At 55.2% G+C, this 20,907-nt stretch overlaps 1 protein-coding gene across 1 annotated transcript; it reads left to right on the top strand.

The window, feature by feature from the left end:
- Positions 1 to 2,338: 2,338 nt before the first annotated feature.
- On the top strand, positions 2,339 to 20,648 carry fibpa (fibroblast growth factor (acidic) intracellular binding protein a). The gene is made up of 10 exons (XM_038787467.1): positions 2,339 to 3,177; positions 3,850 to 4,048; positions 5,566 to 5,692; positions 8,183 to 8,283; positions 12,822 to 12,955; positions 15,645 to 15,753; positions 16,218 to 16,281; positions 16,366 to 16,452; positions 17,485 to 17,582; positions 20,272 to 20,648. Exons 1-10 carry the CDS (start codon positions 3,093 to 3,095, stop codon positions 20,339 to 20,341), a joined length of 1,074 nt encoding a protein of 357 aa, XP_038643395.1. The 5' UTR covers positions 2,339 to 3,092; the 3' UTR covers positions 20,342 to 20,648.
- The last annotated feature ends 259 nt before the right edge of the window (positions 20,649 to 20,907 follow it).

The raw sequence follows: 20,907 nt of genomic DNA, 5'->3' as shown, positions 1-20,907 counted from the left end.
TTTAGCTTGGCCAATCCACCTAACCTGCACATCTTTGGACTGTGGGAGGAAACCGGAGCAGCCGGAGGAAACCCACGCAGACATGGGGAGAACGTGCAAACTTCACATAGACAGTCACCTGAGGCCGGAATCGAGCCCGGGTCCCTGGCGCCGTGAGGCAGGGTGCTGATCACAGTGCCACCGTGCCAAGTAACACTATTGGCTGGTGAAATGTCACCAGATACACAGTGGCATCAGTGGCAGGTTTGTGGGCTTCTGGGGAGTTTGCCATCGCACCCTGTGCAAGCCCCCTTAATAAAGCGTGCACCATGTTTTTACGAACTTAAACTCTGGCACCTCTACTTCTTTTCCTCTTCGGGGCTAACAGCAAACGTATAACGCCGTGGCTGACCAACGTTACCTGGTTTCTTGGAGCAGGTAGGTGTAGAAGATGTTGCAGTCCTTACAAGATCTCGTTTCGTTAGTCAGTCTTGGGGACACTGATTTCTTGAACTGGGAGAGAGAGAAGAGATTCCTTGTTAGCGGATCCAGATTCCTCTGTTTCTCCTTGGCAAACCCAGCTGCTGAAGGTCTGCTTGCTGTATACTCTAAAGGAATGTCTGCTGTGGTCATTGTTCTCGGGCAAGGGATCCCATTTTGATGTTCCACCTCGGAAACCTTTGACACATTTCAAGGTTGTACAAACCAACAGGAGATGGGGGGAGGGGGGGGGGGGGTTCTTTCACCTTCCACGAAGGGGGGATGGGGTGTTGAGTGTCCTTCGGTTGTATATCCTGGCTGGCGATCAATTTCCCATTGCCTTGATAGGAAGTCGATTAAATTCCAGAAATTTGCATTTTTAATATCTTCCTTAGTTTTGTGTTTTGATGTCTCTGTATCTGACCTTGGTTCTATACTGGCCCAGTTAACAGCTTCTGAAGCAGTCATTGTCCATTTTGATGACCCCCCCCCTTCCCAGGTAGCTACTGTTTCGTTGCACATCCGGTCTCCGCTGGACAGATAAGCTCCTAAAGCAGCAAGTGACGTGTTCATTTCTTTCAATAGTTCCTGTATGAAATGGGCCTTGACCTCCTCCCCACCATGTTGACATTGCATGAGCAATCATCTCAGGGTGTGTCTGCAATGCCATCCATATAGCAACCCAGTGGTCAACTTACAGTTCCAGACATCAGGTGACGCGTGGCAGCCATCTTTAGTCGGTGTGGCTTTTATTTTGCCCTCGTCTTTAAAAAACAAGCTGCTGCTTAAACAGTTCAGTAGGTTCTTGGGTATTTGGTGAAGGTATGGGTAGAGATCTCTCAGCCACAACATCCCTTTGTGGCGATGGCATGAAGTGCGTTTGGTGGGAAGACATGGAGTGAGGGGTGGAGGGGATTTGGAGGGAAGACTGAGGGTGTGGAGGGGGATGGATCCGGATGTCATTACAAGGGGCTGGCCCCTGTTGTTAGGGGCTGGGACTCCATTGCTAGGGGCTGGGATCCTGTTGTTCGGGATTTGGAACCTGTTGCTAGGGGCTGGGACTCCGTTGCTAGGCGCTGGGATCCTGTTGCTATGGGCTGGGATCCTGTTGTTAGGGGCTGGGATCCTGTTGCTAGGGGCTGGGATCCTGTTGTTAGGGGCTGGGTCCCCGTTGCTAGGGGCTGGGATCCTGTTGCTAGGGGCTGGGATCCTGTTGTTAGGGGCTGGGTCCCCATTGCTAGGGGCTGGGATCCTGTTGCTAGGGGCTGGGATCCTGCTGCTCGGGGCTGGGAATCCGTTGCTATGGGCTGGGATCCTGTTGCCAGGGGCTGGGGTCCTGTTGGCAGGGACTGGAATCCCGTTGCTAGGGTCTGGTCTCATTGCTAGGGGCTGGGATCCTGTTGTTAGGGGCTGGGTCCCCATTGCTAGGGGCTGGGATCCTGTTGCTAGGGGCTGGGATCCTGCTGCTCGGGGCTGGGAATCCGTTGCTATGGGCTGGGATCCTGTTGCCAGGGGCTGGGGTCCTGTTGGCAGGGACTGGAATCCCGTTGCTAGGGTCTGGTCTCATTGCTAGAGGCTGGGATCCAGTTGTCTAGGGGCTCGGATCCTGTTGCTAGGGGCTGGGATCCAGTTGCTAGGGGCTGGGATCCTGTTGCTAGAGGCTGGGATCCAGTTGTCTAGGGGCTCGGATCCTGTTGCTAGGGGCTGGGATCCAGTTGCTAGGGGCTGGGATTCCGTTGCTAGGGGCTGGGACTCCGTTGCTAGGGGCTGGGACTGCGCGCCGCTGCCTCCGCCTCGTCGCCCTCCGCCGCCTACACTGAGCATGCGTAGACTCTGTCTCTAACGATTGGCCGCCGGCCGCCGGAAGTTCCCTGTTCCCCTTTGACCCGGAAGGCTGTGTTGTTGAGCTGTTGACTTGAAGGGGTGGTTTGTTTTTTTTCCAAGAGGAGCTGTAATTAACAACTGTCAGAGTTTAGTGGGCTGGTTACCATAGTAAGAGGATCTGGGGGTCTAGTTACCATAGCAACAGGATTTGGGGGGTAGTTACCATAACAACAGTATCTGGGGGTAGTTACCCTAGCAACAGGATCTGGGGGTAGTTACCCTAGCAACAGGATCTGGGGGTAGTTACCCTAGCAACAGGATCTAGGTGTTAGTTACCATAGCAACAGGATCTGGGGGTAGTTACCCTAGCAACAGGATCTGGGGGTAGTTACCCTAGCAACAGGATCTGGGGGTAGTTACCCTAGCAAACAGGATCTGGGGGCTAGTTACCTTACCATAGTAATAGGATCTTGGGGTAGTTACCCTAGTAACAGGATCTGGGGGGTGGTTTCCCTTAGCAACAATTTCTGGGGATAGTTACCCTAGCAACAGAATCTGGGGGATAGTAACGGGGCAAAGGGTAATTACTGTAGAAACAGGCAGTAGTGGGGGAGGCTTTTTTCCCCACAGTAACAGGTCGACAGAAAGTAACCTTTAGTACGAGGTTCAAAGGTCGGGGAGGGCGACAGTTCCCACAGTATCGGGACAGGACACATTGCGATAAGACCTGTACAGTCGCTATAATCACCAGAGGATGCCCGGCGGCGGATAAGCTGTGCGCGCGCGCGCGGGGAGATTGTGTGGCCGCCATGGCGGTGGAGCTGGATGTGTTTGTGGGAAACACCACACTCATCGACAAGGACGTTTATCAGCTCTGGCTGGACGGGTATTCAGGTAACAGGCTGAGGAGGCACCGCAGGGCATAGCCCTGACAATACGACGGCCCGGGGTCGACGAGTCAAGCCAAACCTTTAACCAGTACGAGAAAGGCCATAGCTTAACCTCTGCCTTCCATTCAGATACGACATTCAGTCCACGGAGTCTATTTGTTTATTAGCATCAGGTGACGTGTGGCAGCCATCTTTAGGGTGTTTATTCGCCTCCGTCCTCACTCCATCTCGCCCCCATCCTTGACACAGTGGTTAGCACCGCTGCCTCGCAGCGCCAGGGTCCCGGGTTCAATTCCAGACCCAGGAGACTGCGTGGAATTTGCACGTTCTCCCCCATGTCGGTGTGGGTTTCCTCTGGGTGCTCCGGTTTCCTCCCACAGCCCAAAGATATGCTGGTTAGGTGGATTGGCCGCGCTAAATTTCCCCTCGACGGGCCGAATGGCCACCTTCTGTACTATGAGGAGCTTCCAGATGGTCCCGAGGGGACAGTTGAATTGATGCACAGCCCAAATCGGCACAGAATTGGGAAATGATATTCCCCAGCGTGAGACTGGATTTAGGACGAGAAGCAGCCAGTCGAGAGGCAGTAGGTTTGGAGGGGAGGGAGAGGTGTGATCTGGCGTTTGGGTACTTGCGCGTCCTTTCGATTCAATCTGTTGCTCTGCCGTTGTTTCAGTGAGTGACGCCGTCACGATTCGAATCCAGAGCGGGATCTTGGAGCAGACCGGCGCAACGCAAGATGTTCTGGAGAGCGACACGATGGATCATTACCGGGCCTTCCAGATGCTGGAGCGCCTGCTGCACTGTCCTTCAAAGCTGACCAACCAGCTCCTCTTCCAGATCCCGCCGCCAATGCAGTCGATGTTAATTGAAAAGTAAGCTGGCTGAGCTGTATTTAAAATGAACCGCGAGATTTACAATGATGAGCGTGTGGGAGGATATTCTGTCATCCTGGCCTTGTCTGCCCTTGATGGGGGGGGGGGGTCACTGTAGAGGGAGCTTTACTCTGTATCTAACCCCGTGCTGTACCGGTCCTGGGAGTGTTTGATGGGGACAGTGTAGAGGGAGCTTTACTCTGTATCTAACCCCGTGCTGTACCTGTCCTGGGAGTGTTTGATGGGGACAGTGTAGAGGGAGCTTTACTCTGTATCTAACCCCGTGCTGTACCTGTCCTGGGAGTGTTTGATGGGGACAGTGTAGAGGGAGCTTTACTCTGTATTAACCCCGTGCTGTACCTGTCCTGGGAGTGTTTGATGGGGGACAGTGTAGAGGGAGCTTTACTCTGTATCTAACCCCGTGCTGTACCTGTCCTGGGAGTGTTTGATGGGGACAGTGTAGAGGGAGCTTTACTCTGTATCTAACCCCGTGCTGTACCTGCCCTGGGAGTGTTTGATGGGGACAGTGTAGAGGGAGCTTTACTCTGTATCTAACCCCGTGCTGTACCTGTCCTGGGAGTGTTTGATGGGGGACAGTGTAGAGGGAGCTTTACTCTGTATCTAACCCCGTGCTGTACCTGCCCTGGGAGTGTTTGATGGGGACAGTGTAGAGGGAGCTTTACTCTGTATCTAACCCCGTGCTGTACCTGTCCTGGGAGTGTTTGATGGGGACAGTGTAGAGGGAGCTTTACTCTGTATCTAACCCCGTGCTGTACCTGTCCTGGGAGTGTTTGATGGGGACAGTGTAGAGGGAGCTTTACTCTGTATCTAACCCCGTGCTGTACCTGTCCTGGGAGTGTTTGATGGGGGAAAGTGTAGAGGGAGCTTTACTCTGTACCTAACCCCGTGCTGTACCTGTCCTGGGAGTGTTTGATGGGGGACAGTGTAGAGGGAGCTTTACTCTGTATCTAACCCCGTGCTGTACCTGCCCTGGGAGTGTTTGATGGGGACAGTGTAGAGGGAGCTTTACTCTGTATCTAACCCCGTGCTGTACCTGTCCTGGGAGTGTTTGATGGGGACAGTGTAGAGGGAGCTTTACTCTGTATCTAACCCCGTGCTGTACCTGCCCTGGGAGTGTTTGATGGGGACAGTGTAGAGGGAGCTTTACTCTGTATCTAACCCCGTGCTGTACCTGTCCTGGGAGTGTTTGATGGGGACAGTGTAGAGGGAGCTTTACTCTGTATCTAACCCCGTGCTGCACCTGTCCTGGGAGTGTTTGATGGGGACAGTGTAGAGGGAGCTTTACTCTGTATCTAACCCCGTGCTGTACCTGTCCTGGGAGTGTTTGATGGGGGACAGTGTAGAGGGAGCTTTACTCTGTATCTAACCCCGTACTGTACCTGTCCTGGGAGTGTTTGATGGGGGACAGTGTAGAGGGAGCTTTACTCTGTATCTAACCCCGTGCTGGAAGTGTCTTGGCGTCAATAAGAAGAATTGAAATACTTTTCCTTTGACAGGTACTATACATTTGATGAGCCGTTTGTGCGAGAGGTTCTGGGGAAGAAACTATCAAAGGGGACGAAGAAGGACCTGGATGACGTCAGCGCGAAAACAACAATCACGCTGAAGAGCTGTCGGAGACAGGTAGGGGGCAGTTACAGCTCCTCGGTCGAAGCCAGACCGCATCTCAATTGTGTATTCGTATCCTTGGGAGCAGAACATCAATGTGATCGGAGTTTCTTCCCCCCTGTGCATATTCCTGCAGTTGCCCTGCTTGGCTCAGTTAGTGGCCTGTGTCACCGTCCTGATCCGGGCCTTGTTGAGGAAACCCCTTGCCCTCTTTGAAGGTTTGTGGAGAATTTAAATACCGAACCTGGGCTGGGTTCAGTCGCGCTTAGAGCACTGGACTCGGGTCCCAAGAGGACGACGACAGACCTGAGAGATTATCACTTCTCAACGACGGGTTACATTTGTCTCGCCGTCCCCAAGACGTTTCACAGGAGGGCTATAAAACGCAGCACCACCCCCGAGCCACGTTCGGAGATATTTAACGACCGGCGGCCAAATCCCGGTCAAAGGGGATGATTCTGAAGAACTAATCAAAGGAGGGGAGGCAGAGGGAGAGGTTCCCCCCCCCCCCCCCCCCCCCCCCCCCCCCCCCCCCGAGGCACAGGCGGCATGGTAGCACAGCGGTTAGCACTGCTGCCTCACAGCGCCCTGGTGCGATTCCCGGCTTGGGTGACTGTCTGTGCGGAGTCTGCATGTTCGCCCCGTGTCTGCGTGCGTTTGCTCCGGACGCTCCGGTTTCCTCCCACAAGTCCCGAAAGCCGTGCTGTTAGGTGAATTGGAAATTCTGAATTCTCCCGAACAGTCGCCGGAGTGTCGGGACTACAGGGTTGTCACAGTAACTTCATTGCAGTGTTAATGTTAGCCTACTTGTGACAATAATAAAGATTATTATTATGACAACGGTCGATTGATAGGAGTGGCAAATACAGAAGCAGCCAGAGGTGGAGGGGCAGAGAGATCCTGGGGGGTGGGGGTAAAGAGGTGGTGGGAGATGCACAAGGTCACGGAGGGGTTTTCAAACAAGTTGCAGCTCTGTGGAGACGGCTGAGGGGCTGACCTGATAGAGGAATTTAAATTGATGAAGGGCGTCTCGGTAGGGTCGGCGTTGTGAAGATGTATTTTTTTTTTTGGTATCCCAGAACAAGGGAATTCAGGAGTGGGGAGAACGTGGAACTAGCTCCCACAGGGAGTGGGGAGAATGTGGGACTCGCTCCCACAGAGAGTGGGGGAGAACGTGGAACTAGCTCCCACAGGGAGTGGGGAGAATGTGGGACTCGCTCCCACAGGGAGTGGGGAGAATGTGGGACTAGCTCCCACAGGGAGTGGGGGAGAACGTGGAACTAGCTCCCACAGGGAGTGGGGAGAATGTGGGACTAGCTCCCACAGGGAGTGGGGAGAATGTGGGACTAGCTCCCACAGGGAGTGGGGAGAATGTGGGACTCGTTCCCACAGGGAGTGGGGGAGAATGTGGGACTCGCTCCCACGGGGAGTGGGGGAGAATGTGGGATTTGCTCCCACAGGGAGTGGGGGAGAATGTGGGACTAGCTCCCACAGGGAGTGGGGAGAATGTGGCTCGCTCCCACAGGGAGCGGGGAGAATGTGGGACTCGCTGCCACAGGGAGCGGGGAGAATGTGGGACTCGCTGCCACAGGGAGTGGGGGAGAATGTGGGACTCGCTCCCACGGGGAGTGGGGGAGAATGTGGGATTTGCTCCCACAGGGAGTGGGGGAGAATGTGGGACTAGCTCCCACAGGGAGGTGGGAGAATGTGGCTCGCTCCCACAGGGAGCGGGGAGAATGTGGGACTCGCTGCCACAGGGAGTGGGGGAGAATGTGGGACTCGCTCCAACAGGGAGTGGGGGAGAATGTGGGACTCGCTCCCACAGGGAGTGGGGGAGAATGTGGGACTCGCTCCCACAGGGAGTGGGGGAGAATGTGGGACTCGCTCCCACGGGGGAGTGGGGGAGAATGTGGGACTCGCTCCCACAGGGAGTGGGGGAGAATGTGGGACTTTCTCCCACAGGGAATGTGGGGAGAATGTGGCTCGCTCCCACAGGGAGTGGGGAGAATGTGGCTTGCTCCCACAGGGAGTGGGGAGAATGTGGCTTGCTCCCACAGGGAGTGGGGAGAATGTGGCTCGCTCCCACAGGGAGTGGGGGAGAATGTGGCTCGCTCCCACGGGGAGTGCTCGAGGTGAATAGGGAACCGGGGAGGAAGCTGGATAAACCCGTGAGGGAGAGAGGATATGGAGATGAGGGTGAGATGAAGAGGTGGCTGTTAAGTGGCTTGTGTGGAGCAGATGGGCCACATGGCTTGTTTCTGTTGGTGTAATATTCTGTGTAACATTGCAGACAGAGAGCTTGGGAAGCTGTAACAGGACAGGCCGGGACTGAAGCAGTCCCATGCTGGGGAATGCCGTTTTCGGGGGGGTGGAATGGCAATTGGGTGAAGTTGCTGTGGGTGGGAACAGATCGACAATGTGATGAGGTGCGTGTTTAACCTCGGTACTTTTACAATGGGTCATCGTTTTTCCTCTCTCCCCCTCTCTTCATCTCTCTCCTTCCAGTTCGACAACTTCAAACGAGTGTTTAAGGTGGTCGAGGAGATGAAGGGACCACTGGTGGAGAATATCCAGCAGAATTTCCTACTTTCAGATAGGCTGGCCAGGTAAAACACCTCCTCCTTCCTTGACACAGGAGGCGACGTTTTATTTTAATGTATTTTATTCCCAACATATTCAAAAATCAAAATAATCTGGGGAACATTCTCCTCAGCCCCCCAGGCTAGCGATGAACAATTCCTCGAATAGGGTCGCGAACAATCTGCACCGTGTCTCAAAGCACTCCGCTGATCCCCTCAATTCAATCTTAATCTTCGGCCACCGGAGGAAGTCGTACAGGTCCCCCAGTCAGGCCGTCACCCCCCGTTGACCGCCGTTCCAGCGAGATTCTTCGCCGGGCGACCAGAGAGGCGAAGGCCACGACATCGGCCCCCCCCCTCCCCTCCGACATTTCCGATACCCCAAAAATCGCCACCGTAGGGTCCGACCTGGCCTCTACCCGCACAACCTCAGCTAACGTCACGAACCCTCCCGCCCAGAATTTCCCCAGCTTCTCACAACCCCCCCCCCTTAGAACATATGCCCGTAGTTCCTCTCGCACTTCTCACACTCATCCTCGCCCGAGTCACTCTCACCTTAAACTGTATCGGACTCATCCTCGCATACGAGGGTGTCGAATTCACCCTACCCATTGCCTCGCTCCACACTCCCCAACCTATCTCTTTCTCCCCCCCTTCCCATCTCCCATTTCTCCTTGATTCAGGAGGAAAAGTTGTCGGCGCTGTTGCCGGTATAAGGGAAGCGTCCACTTATTTCCCTCCCTGTGACCCGAGGTGACGCCCAACATTGTGAGAGGGAACTTCCCCCTCCTGGGCTCTGCCTTCAGGACTTTGAGCTCAAAACAAATTTGCTTGAACTCGAACACACGCTGATGGCGGAGACCCCCGTGCCCGTTCCGCAGAATCCCTACAGCGCAGCAGAAGGCCATTCGGCCCATCGCGTCCGCACCGGCCCTCTGAAAGGCACCCTGCCTAGGCCCACTCCCCCACACCCTATCCCCGTCACTCCACCTAACCTGCACATCTTTGGCCTTCCCGTGGCTGATCGACATTCTCTCCAGCTCTTATCGGCTGCCAGTGGAGTGAGCCGGATGAATTTTGCAGGTTCCGAACGCACCTTTCGTGGAAGGCAAGCGAGGGATGGGTGTCGAACCGGGAGCTTCTGGCTCAGCAGAGGGAGGGGCGCAAACCTCACACCGCCACAAAGCCCTCCCATCAAATATTATATATCCCAGTCCAGGAACAGGAGTGAGGGCTCTGCCAGATAAATGTAGATGAGTCCCCACTGGCTACCAGCAGTTATAGCTCTCGAACCCGCCACCTCTACCGTCTAGAAGGACGAGGGCAGCAGCAGACGCACGGGGAACACCCCCACCTGCAAGTTCCCCTCTCCGAGCCGCTCGCCCATCCCCACTCGGAAATATATCGGCCGTTCCTTCACTGTGGCTGGGGTCAGAATCCTGGGAACTCCCCTCCCTAACAGCACGGCGGATGTACCTACACCCCACGGGACTGCAGCAGGTTCTATATGGCGGCTCACCCACCATCTTCTCGAGGGGCAACTAGGGATGGGCAATAGATATTTGTCAAACAGGAGAGGGAGTGTACCTGGAGAGGGTCGGGAGAGGGGAAAGTTGGCAATGTATTGGGGTCTTGGCCCATGTGATTTTCAGCCCAAAGCTGCTCTATCGAGACCGTTTTGTTACTGAAACGCGATCGTGCTAGTGGACAAGGTGGTTCAATATCACAGACTGGGCCTCCACCAGAGGTTGGTGGGACCCTTACTTACATCCAGAGTGGGGGGGATTATCTATCGCCTTGTTTCCAGTGTGGGCTCTGGTTGCAGGTTCTTTTAGCCTCGTCATGTATGGCGAGAGGGATCCCTCAGCCTCAGCAGATGCGCCCTCGAATTTGTCAGTGGAGCACCATCGGGAGCAGCAGGATAGCTTTATTCTCTGGAGTTTAAAAGAATGAGAGGCAACCTCATTGAGACCACCAGGATTCTGAAGGGGTTTTGGATCGAGTGGAGGCTGAGAGATTGTTCCCCGCCGGTCAGGGAATCTAAAACACGGCGGCGGGAGGGAGCAAAGTCTCAGGATAAGGGGGCCGATCATTTCACTCGGGGAAGAAGTCGGCCATTTTGGGGAGCGAGCTGAGGAGAAATGTCTTCACTCGGGGAAGGAGTCGGCCATTTTGGGGACCGAGCTGAGGAGAAATGTCTTTACTCGGGGAAGGAGTCGGCCATTTTGGGGACCGAGCTGAGGAGAAATGTCTTCACTCGGGGAAGGAGTCGGCCATTTTGGGGTCCGAGCTGAGGAGAAATGTCTTCACTCGGGGAAGGAGTCGGCCATTTTGGAGACCGAGAGGAGAAATGTCTTCACTCGGGGAAGGAATCGCCCATTTTGGGGACTGAGATGAGGAGATATTTCTTCACTCGGGGAAGGAGTCGGCAATTTTGAACAAAGAACAAAGAAAATTACAGCACAGGAACAGGCCCTTCGGCCCTCCCGGCCTGCGCCGATCCAGATCCTTTATCTAAACGATTTTGGGCACTGAGCTGTTGAGAAATTTCTTCACTTGGCAAGGAGTCAGCCATTTTGGGACTGAGATGAGGAGAAATTTCTTTATTCCCTGAAGGAGTCGGCCATTTTGGGGACCGAGAGGAGGAGAAATTCCTTCACTCTGGGAAGGAGTTAGCATTTTGGGACTGAGATGAGGAGAAATTTCTTTATTCCCCGAAGGAGTCGGCCATTTTGGGGACCGAGATGGGAAATGTCTTCACTCGGGGAAGGAGTCGGCCATTTTGGGGACCGAGATGGGAAATGTCTTCACTCGGGGAAGGAGTCGGACATTTTGGGGACCGAGAGGAGGAGATATTTCTTCACTCGGGGAAGGAGTCAGCCACTTTGGAGCTGAGCTGATGAGAAATTTCTTCTCTAAAGGGTTTGTGAACCTTTGAAATTCTCTCCCAGGGGGTGTAGGCTCTCCGTCTCTGAATATATTTAAGGCTGTGGGAGAGACAGGTTTTTGGTCTCTCGGGGGATTATGGGATATGGTGACCGAGCGGTAAAATGGAGCCAGTCAAATGGGGCATTAGCAGTGTCTCCTTGGAGTGTGTTGTGTGGAGTGTATCCCAGGAATCGTGTCACTTCGTTTGAAGCCCTCAAACTGAAGCGAATGTTTCTGGGCCTCTGTACCGTTGCCAGTCCACGCTCCCCCGCTGCTCCTTCCTCCAGAAGCGAGACTCACCTGCGTGGTTTAATTGGTCTGCTCTCACCTTCCTCCCCCTCAAATCCAAAGAGAGCACATCTGGCCCACAGCTGCATCGAGCCATTTCCCCCCCCCCCCTCAAACCCAGCCAGATGTGGCTGAAACCCGCCCACATCTCCTCCGCTGCAGTCGCTCACCCCCCCCCCCCCCTGTCTCGGACCATCATCACCGAGATTGAGACCCTCTCCGCTGCGTCCTCCCACTCTCCCTCCCAAACCAGCACCCGCCTCAGCATCTGATCCAGCAGCCCCCTCTCATTTATCCCCACGCCCATCTCCGAGCTCACCGTATCCACCAGAACCATTCCTCTCCCCGACACGAACCTTCCCCTGGGCCCCCTGAGACGGAGAGGACCACCCAGCTTTGCAAGAACGTTGCCCGGGCCGGTCAGGTTGAGGGAAGGTTGGAGGGGGCCGGGGTTGCTTGCTTTGGGGCAGAGGGGGCTAAGAGGGTGGAGTGGCAGAAAGCACCCGTTTCCCTGAGCGGAGAGGCCAAGGATCTGTGTGAGCGTCGATTCGGGGAAATTGGTGGAAGGATTCACGGGGAGTCGTTACCCAAAGGCCGAGATCTGCAACTCACCAGGGTGATGGAGGCAGAGAAAGTTCCACCCAAACTGCCCAAACCCGACAGGACTAGCTACCAGGAGCTGGAATGCGGAACCTGGCTGGATCGCACTTTCCCGACCAGCACGGGCGTGAAGGGCTGAATGGCCTTTCCTCTGCTCGGGAAGGGTGGCAGGGCGGTTAGCACTGCTGCCTCACAGCTCCAGGGTCCCAGGTTCGATTCCCGGCTTGGGTCACTGTCTGTGCGGAGTCTGCACATCCTCCCCGTGTCTGCGTGGGTTTCCTTCGGGTGCTCCGGTTTCCTCCCACTGTCCAAAGATGTGCAGGTTGGGGTTACGGGGTAGTGGGCAGACTTGATGGGCTGAATGGCCTCCTTTGGCACTGTAGGAATTGTATGGGTTCTGTGGAATAGTCAGTGTTTTCCCTCCTGGCCTCCGGCCTCACTGACATTGTGAAAGGACCCCCTCTCCTCTCCTGGGTTACTGTCCTTTCCCTTTGCAAAACTGCCACCGTTAACCCGCTGCCCGGGCCCACGCTTGCCCCTCCAGAATCCCATCGGGCATGGCGTGTTAGCGCGGGGAGGGATCCATCGGCCGGCCCTCTGAGACATCCGAGGGGGTAGGAGCAGGGGAGCGACCTTGGGCCTGCCTGCTCGGGGTGTTGGGTCGGTGTGGGGAGTGGTGGAGGATCGGGGTGGTTACGGTCCTTGTTTGGTTTCTTCACACGGTGTTTCGCCTCCCCCCCCCCTTGCAGTGATTACGCGGCCATCGTCTTCTTCGCCAACAACCGGTTTGAGACGGGCAAAAAGAAGCTCCAGTACCTGACCTTCGAGGACTTTGCGAGCTGCGGCAAGCACCTGATTCACAACTGGACGCTGGGAGCCGTGGGTGAGTGACCTGGGACAGCGGGCAAGGTCGGGGAGGGAATCGAGTGTGGAGGTGGGCGGTTCAGGGGAGATATCACTGCTCCATCCTCCTGATAGCACCTTCCATGCCCTGGTGTAGCTGCATGTGAACAGGAGGAGGCCATTGGAGCCTGCCCGTCATTCAGTAAGATCAGTGCACCACTCCCTCAGTACTGACCCTCTGACAGTGCGGCACTCCCTCAGTACTGACCCTCTGACAGTGCGGCACTCCCTCAGTACTGACCCTCTGACAGTGCGGCACTCCCTCAGTACTAACCCTCTGACAGTGCAGCGCTCCCTCAGTACTGACCCTCTGACAGTGCGGCACTCCCTCAGTACTGACCCTCTGACAGTGCAGCACTCCCTCAGTACTGACCCTCTGACAGTGCAGCACTCCCTCAGTACTGACCCTCTGACAGTGCAGCGCTCCCTCAGCACTGACCCTCTAACAATGCAGCGCTCCCTCAGTACTGACCCTCTGATAGTGCAGCACTCTCTCAGTACTGACCCTCTGACAGTGCAGCTCTCCCTCAGTACTGACCCTCTGACAGTGCAGCGCTCCCTCAGCACTGACCCTCTAACAATGCAGCACTCCCTCAGTACTGACCCTCTGACAGTGCAGCACTCTCTCAGTACTGACCCTCTGACAGTGCAGCACTCTCTCAGTACTGACCCTCTGACAGTGCGGCGCTCCCTCAGTACTGACCCTCTGACAGTGCGGCACTCCCTCAGTTCTGGCCCTCTGACAGTGCGGCGCTCCCTCAGTACTGACCCTCTGACAGTGCAGCTCTCCCTCAGTACTGACCCTCTGACAGTGCAGCACTCTCTCAGTACTGACCCTCTGACAGTGCAGCTCTCCCTCAGTACTGACCCTCTGACAGTGCAGCGCTCCCTCAGCACTGACCCTCTAACAATGCAGCACTCCCTCAGTACTGACCCTCTGACAGTGCAGCACTCTCTCAGTACTGACCCTCTGACAGTGCAGCACTCTCTCAGTACTGACCCTCTGACAGTGCGGCGCTCCCTCAGTACTGATCCTCTGACAGTGCGGCACTCCCTCAGTACTGACCCTCTGAAGTGCGGCGCTTCCTCAGTACTGACCCTCTGACAGTGCAGCACTCCCTCAGTACTGACCCTCTGACAGTGCAGGCACTCTCTCAGTACTGACCCTCTGACAGTGCGGCACTCCCTCAGTACTGACCCTCTGACAGTGCAGCACTCCCTCAGTGCTGACCCTCAGACAGTGCGGCCCTCCCTCAGTGCTGACCCTCTGACAGTGCGGCACTCCCTCAGTACTGACCCTCTGACAGTGCAGCACTCCCTCAGTGCTGACCCTCAGACAGTGCGGCCCTCCCTCAGTGCTGACCCTCTGACGGTGCGGCACTCCCTCAGTACTGACCCACTGACAGTGCGGCACTCCCTCAGTACTGACCCTCTGACAGTGCGGCACTCCCTCAGTACTGACCCTCTGACAGTGCAGCGCTCCCTCAGTACTGACCCTCTGACAATGCGGCGCTCCCTCAGTACTGACCCTCTGACAGTGCGGCACTCCCTCAGTACTGACCCTCTGACAGTGCGGCACTCCCTCAGTACTGACCCTCTGACAGTGCAGCACTCCCTCAGTACTGACCCTCTCACAGTGCAGCACTCCCTCAGTACTGTCCCTCTGACAGTGCGGCACTCCCTCAGTACTGACCCTCTGACAGTGCGGCGCTCCCTCAGTACTGACCCTCTGACAGTGCGGCACTCCCTCAGTACTGACCCTCTGACAGTGCGGCTCCCTCAGTACTGACCCTCTGACAGTGCGGCACTCCCTCAGTACTGACCCTCTGACAGTGCGGCACTCCCTCAGTACTGACCCTCTGACAGTGCGGCACTCCCTCAGTACTGACCCTCTGACAGTGCAGCGCTCCCTCAGTACTGACCAGAGGATCCACAAAATCCCTCCAGTGCAGAAGGAGACCATTTGGCCCATCGCGTCTGCACCCACCCTCCGAAAGAGCACTCTACCTCACCCCATTCTCCACTTAACCCCGCGCATTGGCCAATCCACCCTAACCCGCACATCTTTGGACTGTGGGAGGAAACCGGAGTGCCCGGAGGAACCCCACGCAGACACGGGGGGAGAACGTGCAGACACCAGCCAGGCCACTTGGACAGCGCGGCAGTGGGACTGTCGAGCCGGATTATGCGTTCGTGACCCTGGTGTTGGACTCTGACCTGTAACCTCTGACTTCAAGCTGAGAGGGCAGAGTGAATGCGACTCACAGCTGTGACCGAGGATGTTGCTTGTCTCTGATACAGAAGCTGAGAAACGTGATGGCTTCGGGTTCCGTTCCCTGAATCTACACGTGTTGGCTTCCCACGTACATCAGTTGAAGGCAGTGTGGACAGTAACGGCTGACAGCTTGGCCTATCTGGCAGGGCTGTGTTTTGAAGTTGGGTAGCATTGGATTAGGGATGACTGACTCCAGTGAGGTACAAAGGTGTGGGTCAAAAATTAATTGTGGAAACAGAGATCTGTGTTCAGTCCTGATTAAGCGGGTTTAACCCTGTCAGATCTGCCCCTTCCATTGTCCGGGGTGCAGTTTCTCCCACCATGCACCCCACTCAGAGAGCTGTGGTCGGCGAGGGGAGCAGATGCTCACTGATGCCGATCTCCTCCTTTGCAGATTGTATGGTCGATGATATGGATGTTGACCTGGACAGAGAGTTTCTGCAGGATCTGAAAGATCTCAAAGTGCTCATCACCGATAAGGACCTCCTGGACCAGCACAAAAGGTAAGAGGGACCGGCCACTCTATAAATAACTCCCCCCTACACTGCCCCCCCCATCAACACACCCAGGACAGATACAGCACGGGGTTAGATACAGAGTAAATCTCCCTCTACACTGTCCCCATCAAACACTCCCAGGACAGATACAGCACGGGGTTAGATACAGAGTAAAGCTCCCTCTACACTGTCCCCATCAAACACTCCCAGGACAGGTACAGCACGGGGTTAGATACAGAGTAAAGCTCCCTCTACACTGTCCCCATCAAACACTCCCAGGACAGGTACAGCACGAGGTTAGATACAGAGTAAAGCTCCCTCTACACTGTCCCCATCAAACACTCCCAGGACAGGTACAGCACGGGGTTAAATGAGAGTGGCTCAGTCCAGGATGGGGATAAGCTGTGTATGTGACTATTTTGAATTTGGAGATTGATTTCAAAGTGAATTGTTTTTTGTTGCTCCCACAGCCTGGTCTGCACAGCGCTGAGGAGTAAAGTCAGCAGCTTCACTGAAATGGAGGCAAACTTTAAGGTAAAACCAACGGTTAGTTGAGGGAACCAAATGCTTTCCCGCCCAGAAAAACCCTCTGCCCTGAGTCTCGATCTCCTTTTGCAGAATCTCTCTCGAGCACTGATCAACATCGCCGCCAAGCTTATCCACACGAAGGATGTGCGGGATCTCTTCATCGACCTGGTGGAAAAGGTGAGTTCACCGCACAACGCGGAGCAAGGCCATTCAGCCCCTCGAACCTGCTCCTCTGTGTTAAGTTCGATCAGGACTGCTCGGCTTCACTTCCCTGTCCGCCCGTTCCCTCGCCGATCAGAAATCGGCCTCGGAACACGTGCGGCACGGTAGCACAGTGGGTAGCACTGCTGCTTCACAGCGCCAGAGTCCCAGGTTCGGTTCCCGGCTCGGGTCACTGTCTGCGTGGAGTCTGGGTTTCCTCCGGGCGCTCCGGTTTCCTGCCACAAGTCCCGAAAGACGTGCTTGTTAGGTAAATGCGACATTCCGAATTCTCCCTCCGTGTACCCGAGCAGGCGCCGGAGTGTGGCGACGAGGGGATTTTCACAGTAACTCCGTTGCAGCGTTAATGTCAGCCTGCTTGTGACACTGACCAGCTCTCCGAACGAGCATCGCGGCTCAGCGCCGTTTCTCCTGCCTCTTCCCCATAACCCCCCTGTTTCTATCCAAATAATCAGACGCCCTCTTGAAAGCTTCAATTTGATCTGTCCGTGCCACACGGTGGGTGGGGGGGGGGTTAGATATTAACCTTGCACATGCAAGATCAAGCTTTCAAATTACAGGAGTAACAACAAAGAGTTTGCTGTTGGCAGTAAAGCATTATTTGGTCCTGTTGCGGTTGTGATAGGCGCTATAGAAACGCCACCTCCTTTGGAATAAGGAACGGCAGGGCATCCGATCCAAGGATTCCCGTTACTCCAGCGTCTTTTCCCCTCGGGACGTTTGCAAAGTGCTTCGCAGCCATGAAGTCGTTGTTTTGACGCGTGGTCACTGCTGGTGGTCAAGCATTGTTGCAAGCTCCGTGTGTCGGGGGAGAGCGAACCCGCTTTCGAGGGAACCCGCTTGGCCTTAAACGTGCCCGTTTACAGTTGAGTTGAAATCGGGCCGGAGCGGGCCCCCCGATGGGGCCCACAGCCCCTACGCCCGATTCCAGAAGTGTAAGCTCTCTTCTGCTCAGTTCCGCCTCTCTCTCCCCTCTTGTCTTTCGAACAGTTTATCGAGCCGTGCAAATCCGATCGCTTGAGTTGCAACGACGTCGGCATCTTCCTTACGCAGTACATGAACACTGCGCGGGCCCTCGACGCCTTCAAGTAAGTACAGCAAAAGGAATCTCCCGTCAACTGAATAGCGGGGGTGGGGGGGGGGGTGATGTAAAGCGTCCCGTCCCCACCACAGACTTCTCAGTCTTGGCAAGCGCTCCGTTGCTCCTCGACTCAATCCCATGCCTTCGAGGCAGGAACAAGCATTCGAACTGTAAACTTTAGCGAAGGCATTGAATGAAAGAAATAACTTGAATCTCGGAAAGGGTAGCGCCTTTCACGGTGGGTATCTTTACAGCCAATTAAGCACTTTTTCAAGTGTAATATTACTGTTGTAATATTGCCTGTAAATCAGTTGACAATTTATTAAATGTTTATCGTAAAATTATGTCATTTAAAAAACAATATTTTGGACATTAGAAATTTCAGTTACTGAAAAAAATATAATGTCGATGAACGATCTTCAGCGAATATGCTTCACCGTGACTGTCAGCCAGAGGTAGTTAATGCAGTAAATCAGTTGGTGCTTTAATTGGCTTTTCCGGTCATATTTTTGTCAGGAAAGGACGTTAACTTTTGAACGTTATAACAGGAGTAGATAGGGCAGCACGGTGGCCTAGTGGTTAGCACAACCGCCTCACGGCGCTGAGGTCCCAGGTTCAATCCCGGCTCTGGGTCACTGTCTGTGTGGAGTTTGCACATTCTCCCCGTGTCTGCGTGGGTTTCGCCCCCACAACCCAAAAATGTGCAGAGTAGGTGGATTGGCCACGCTAAATTGCCCCTTAATTGGAAAAAAATAATTGGGTAATCTAAATTTTAAAAAAAAATAACAGGAGTAGATTATTAGTCTTGCAGAATGGACAACTAATTGGCAAATAAAATTTAAAAAGCCGTCTAGTTCACTAATGTCACCTTCAGGGAAGGAAATCTGCCGTCCTTACCCCGGTCTGGCCTACACGTGACTCCAGACCCCACAGCAGTGTGCTTCTCTCTGAAATGGCCGAGCCCAGCCCACTCAGTTCAAGGGCAGTTAGGAATGGGCAGTAAATGCTGGCCCAGCCAGTCGCACCCATGTCCCGTGAATGAATAACAAAAGGACATTAATCACTAAATGTTGCACCAGGGGTTAGGAAGGCCAGGGAGAGAATTGAGACGTGTTGGGTTCTGCTAAACCTGTGTGGAACCTCGGTCAGCCCGCACCTGGGGCACTGTGCACTGGTCACTATTCCAAAAAGGAGATCGAGGCACTGGCGAGGGCGCAGAGAGGATTTAGAGGGACCATCCCAGAGACGTGTGGGTAGAAAGATCAGGAAACGATCGCCAGGCTGGTCTCTCCTCTCTCGATGAAAGACGGCCGAGGGAGCGACCTAATGGAGGCCTTCAAAATTCTGAAAGGTTTTGAGGGAGCAGATACGGAGAGAATGTCTCCCCTCGAGGGGAAGAGCAGAAACTGGAGATCGTCAAGGTGAGGTAGTCGCCGGGAAATCCAATCTGGGAATTCAGAGAGTGGGGGAGAATGTGGGACTCGCTCCCACAGGGAGTGGGGTGAATATGGAACTCGCTCCCACAGGGTGTGGGGTGAATATGGAACTTGCTCCCACAGGGAGTGGGGGAGAATGTGGGACTCGCTCCCACAGGGAGTGGGGGAGAATGTGGGACTGGCTCCCACGGGGAGTGGGGGAGAATGTGGGACTGGCTCCCACGGGGAGTGGGGGAGAATGTGGGACTCGCTCTCACGGGGAGTGGGGAGAATGTGGGACTCGCTCCCACAGGGAGTGGGGGAGAATGTGGGACCCGCTCCCACAGGGAGTGGGGGGAGAATGTGGGACTCGCTCCCACGGGGAGTGGGGGGAGAATGTGGGTCTCGCTCCCACGGGGAGTGGGGGAGAATGTGGTACTCTCTCCCACGGGGAGTGGGGGGAGAATGTGGGACTCGCTCCCACAGGGAGTGGGGAGAATGTGGGACTGGCTCCCACGGGGAGTGGGGGAGAATGTGGGACTCGCTCTCACGGGGAGTGGGGAGAATGTGGGACTCGCTCCCACAGGGAGTGGGGGGGGAATGTGGGACTCGCTCCCTCGGGGAGTGGGGGAGAATGTGGGTCTCGCTCCCACGGGGAGTGGGGGAGAATGTGGTACTCTCTCCCACGGGGAGTGGGGGGAGAATGTGGGACTCGCTCCCACAGGGAGTGGGGAGAATGTGGGACTTGCTCCCACGGGGAGTGGGGGAGAGAATGTGGGACTCGCTCCCACGGGGAGTGGGGGAGAATGTGGGACCCGCTCCCACAGGGAGTGGGGGAGAATGTGGGACTCGCTCCCACGGGGAGTGGGGGAGAATGTGGGACTCGCTCCCACGGGGAGTGGGGGAGAATGTGGGACTCGCTCCCACGGGGAGTGGGGGAGAATGTGGGACTCGCTCCCACGGGGAGTGGGGGAGAATGTGGGACTCGCTCCCACGGGGAGTGGGGGAGAATGTGGGACTCGCTCCCACAGGGAGTGGGGGAGAATGTGGGACCCACTCCCACAGGGAGTGGGGAGAATGTGGGACTTGCGAGGTGTTTGGTGTCGATACATTTAAGGGGGAAACTGCAGCAATGAGGGAGAAGGGAATAGAGGGTTTCGATGGTAGGTTTAGATGAGTAAAGATGGGAAGTGGCTGGGGTGGGCTGACATGGACTGGTTGGGCTGAATGGCCAGTTTGCCTACTGCACAGCCTCTAATGTCTTCTGTTTTGTTTATCTAGACATCAGTCTCTGTGGGAACGATACATGGGCACCATCAAAAGCTGCATCATCACTATGTACCATGAGTGACCGCCTGACCCAGGGCAGGGCGAGCGGGAGCTTCGACCCTGCAACTTGGAGCCTCGTCACGACAGCAGGCAGGCGGTGCATCTCTCTGGGGAACCCCCACCCCCCTCGCACACCTCGGTGAGAGCCCTCGCTGAACGAGCCTCTGACTGTGGGGGCTCGCTGTGTGAGCCCTCCTTCACGGTATCTTCCCTGAAAGGGATGTAGTTCAATGGACTGTGCTGCCAACGTACACCCCCCCCCCCCCCCAATCAACTGAAATGGAAGATTTACTGTTCAAATATTCAATAAAGGTTTCAACTTTTTATATATTCTCTTTGAAAGTCTGTATTTCATTGGCAGTGGTACATGGGATATCCAGAGGTGGCAAAGGACAATGTAGAAATAAACGTTTGTGGGTTTGTTCCTCTCTCTCTGTGTGACCCTTTCTCTCTTTCTGTCTCTCTCTCTCTTTCTGTCTGTCTCTCTCTTTTTGTCTGTCTCTATCTCTCCCTGTCTCTGTCTCTCTCGGTCTCTCACTATCTGTCCTCTTTATGCCGTTCTCTCTCTGTCTCTATCTCTCTCTGTGT

This window comes from Scyliorhinus canicula, chromosome 31 (assembly GCF_902713615.1).
Source record: "Scyliorhinus canicula chromosome 31, sScyCan1.1, whole genome shotgun sequence".
NCBI classification, from domain to species: Eukaryota; Metazoa; Chordata; class Chondrichthyes; order Carcharhiniformes; family Scyliorhinidae; genus Scyliorhinus; species Scyliorhinus canicula.
This window is presented reverse-complemented; position numbering and strand designations above follow the sequence as displayed.

Excerpts from the sequence above, each read along its gene's own strand:
- fibpa (XM_038787467.1), top strand. The coding sequence starts at position 3,093 with ATGGCGGTGGAGCTGGATGTGTTTGTGGGAAACACCACACTCATCGAC. Across the intron at positions 4,049-5,565 it reads CAGTCGATGTTAATTGAAAA|GTACTATACATTTGATGAGC; the intron begins GTAAGCTGGCTG and ends TTCCTTTGACAG. Across the intron at positions 8,284-12,821 it reads CTTTCAGATAGGCTGGCCAG|TGATTACGCGGCCATCGTCT; the intron begins GTAAAACACCTC and ends CCCCCCTTGCAG.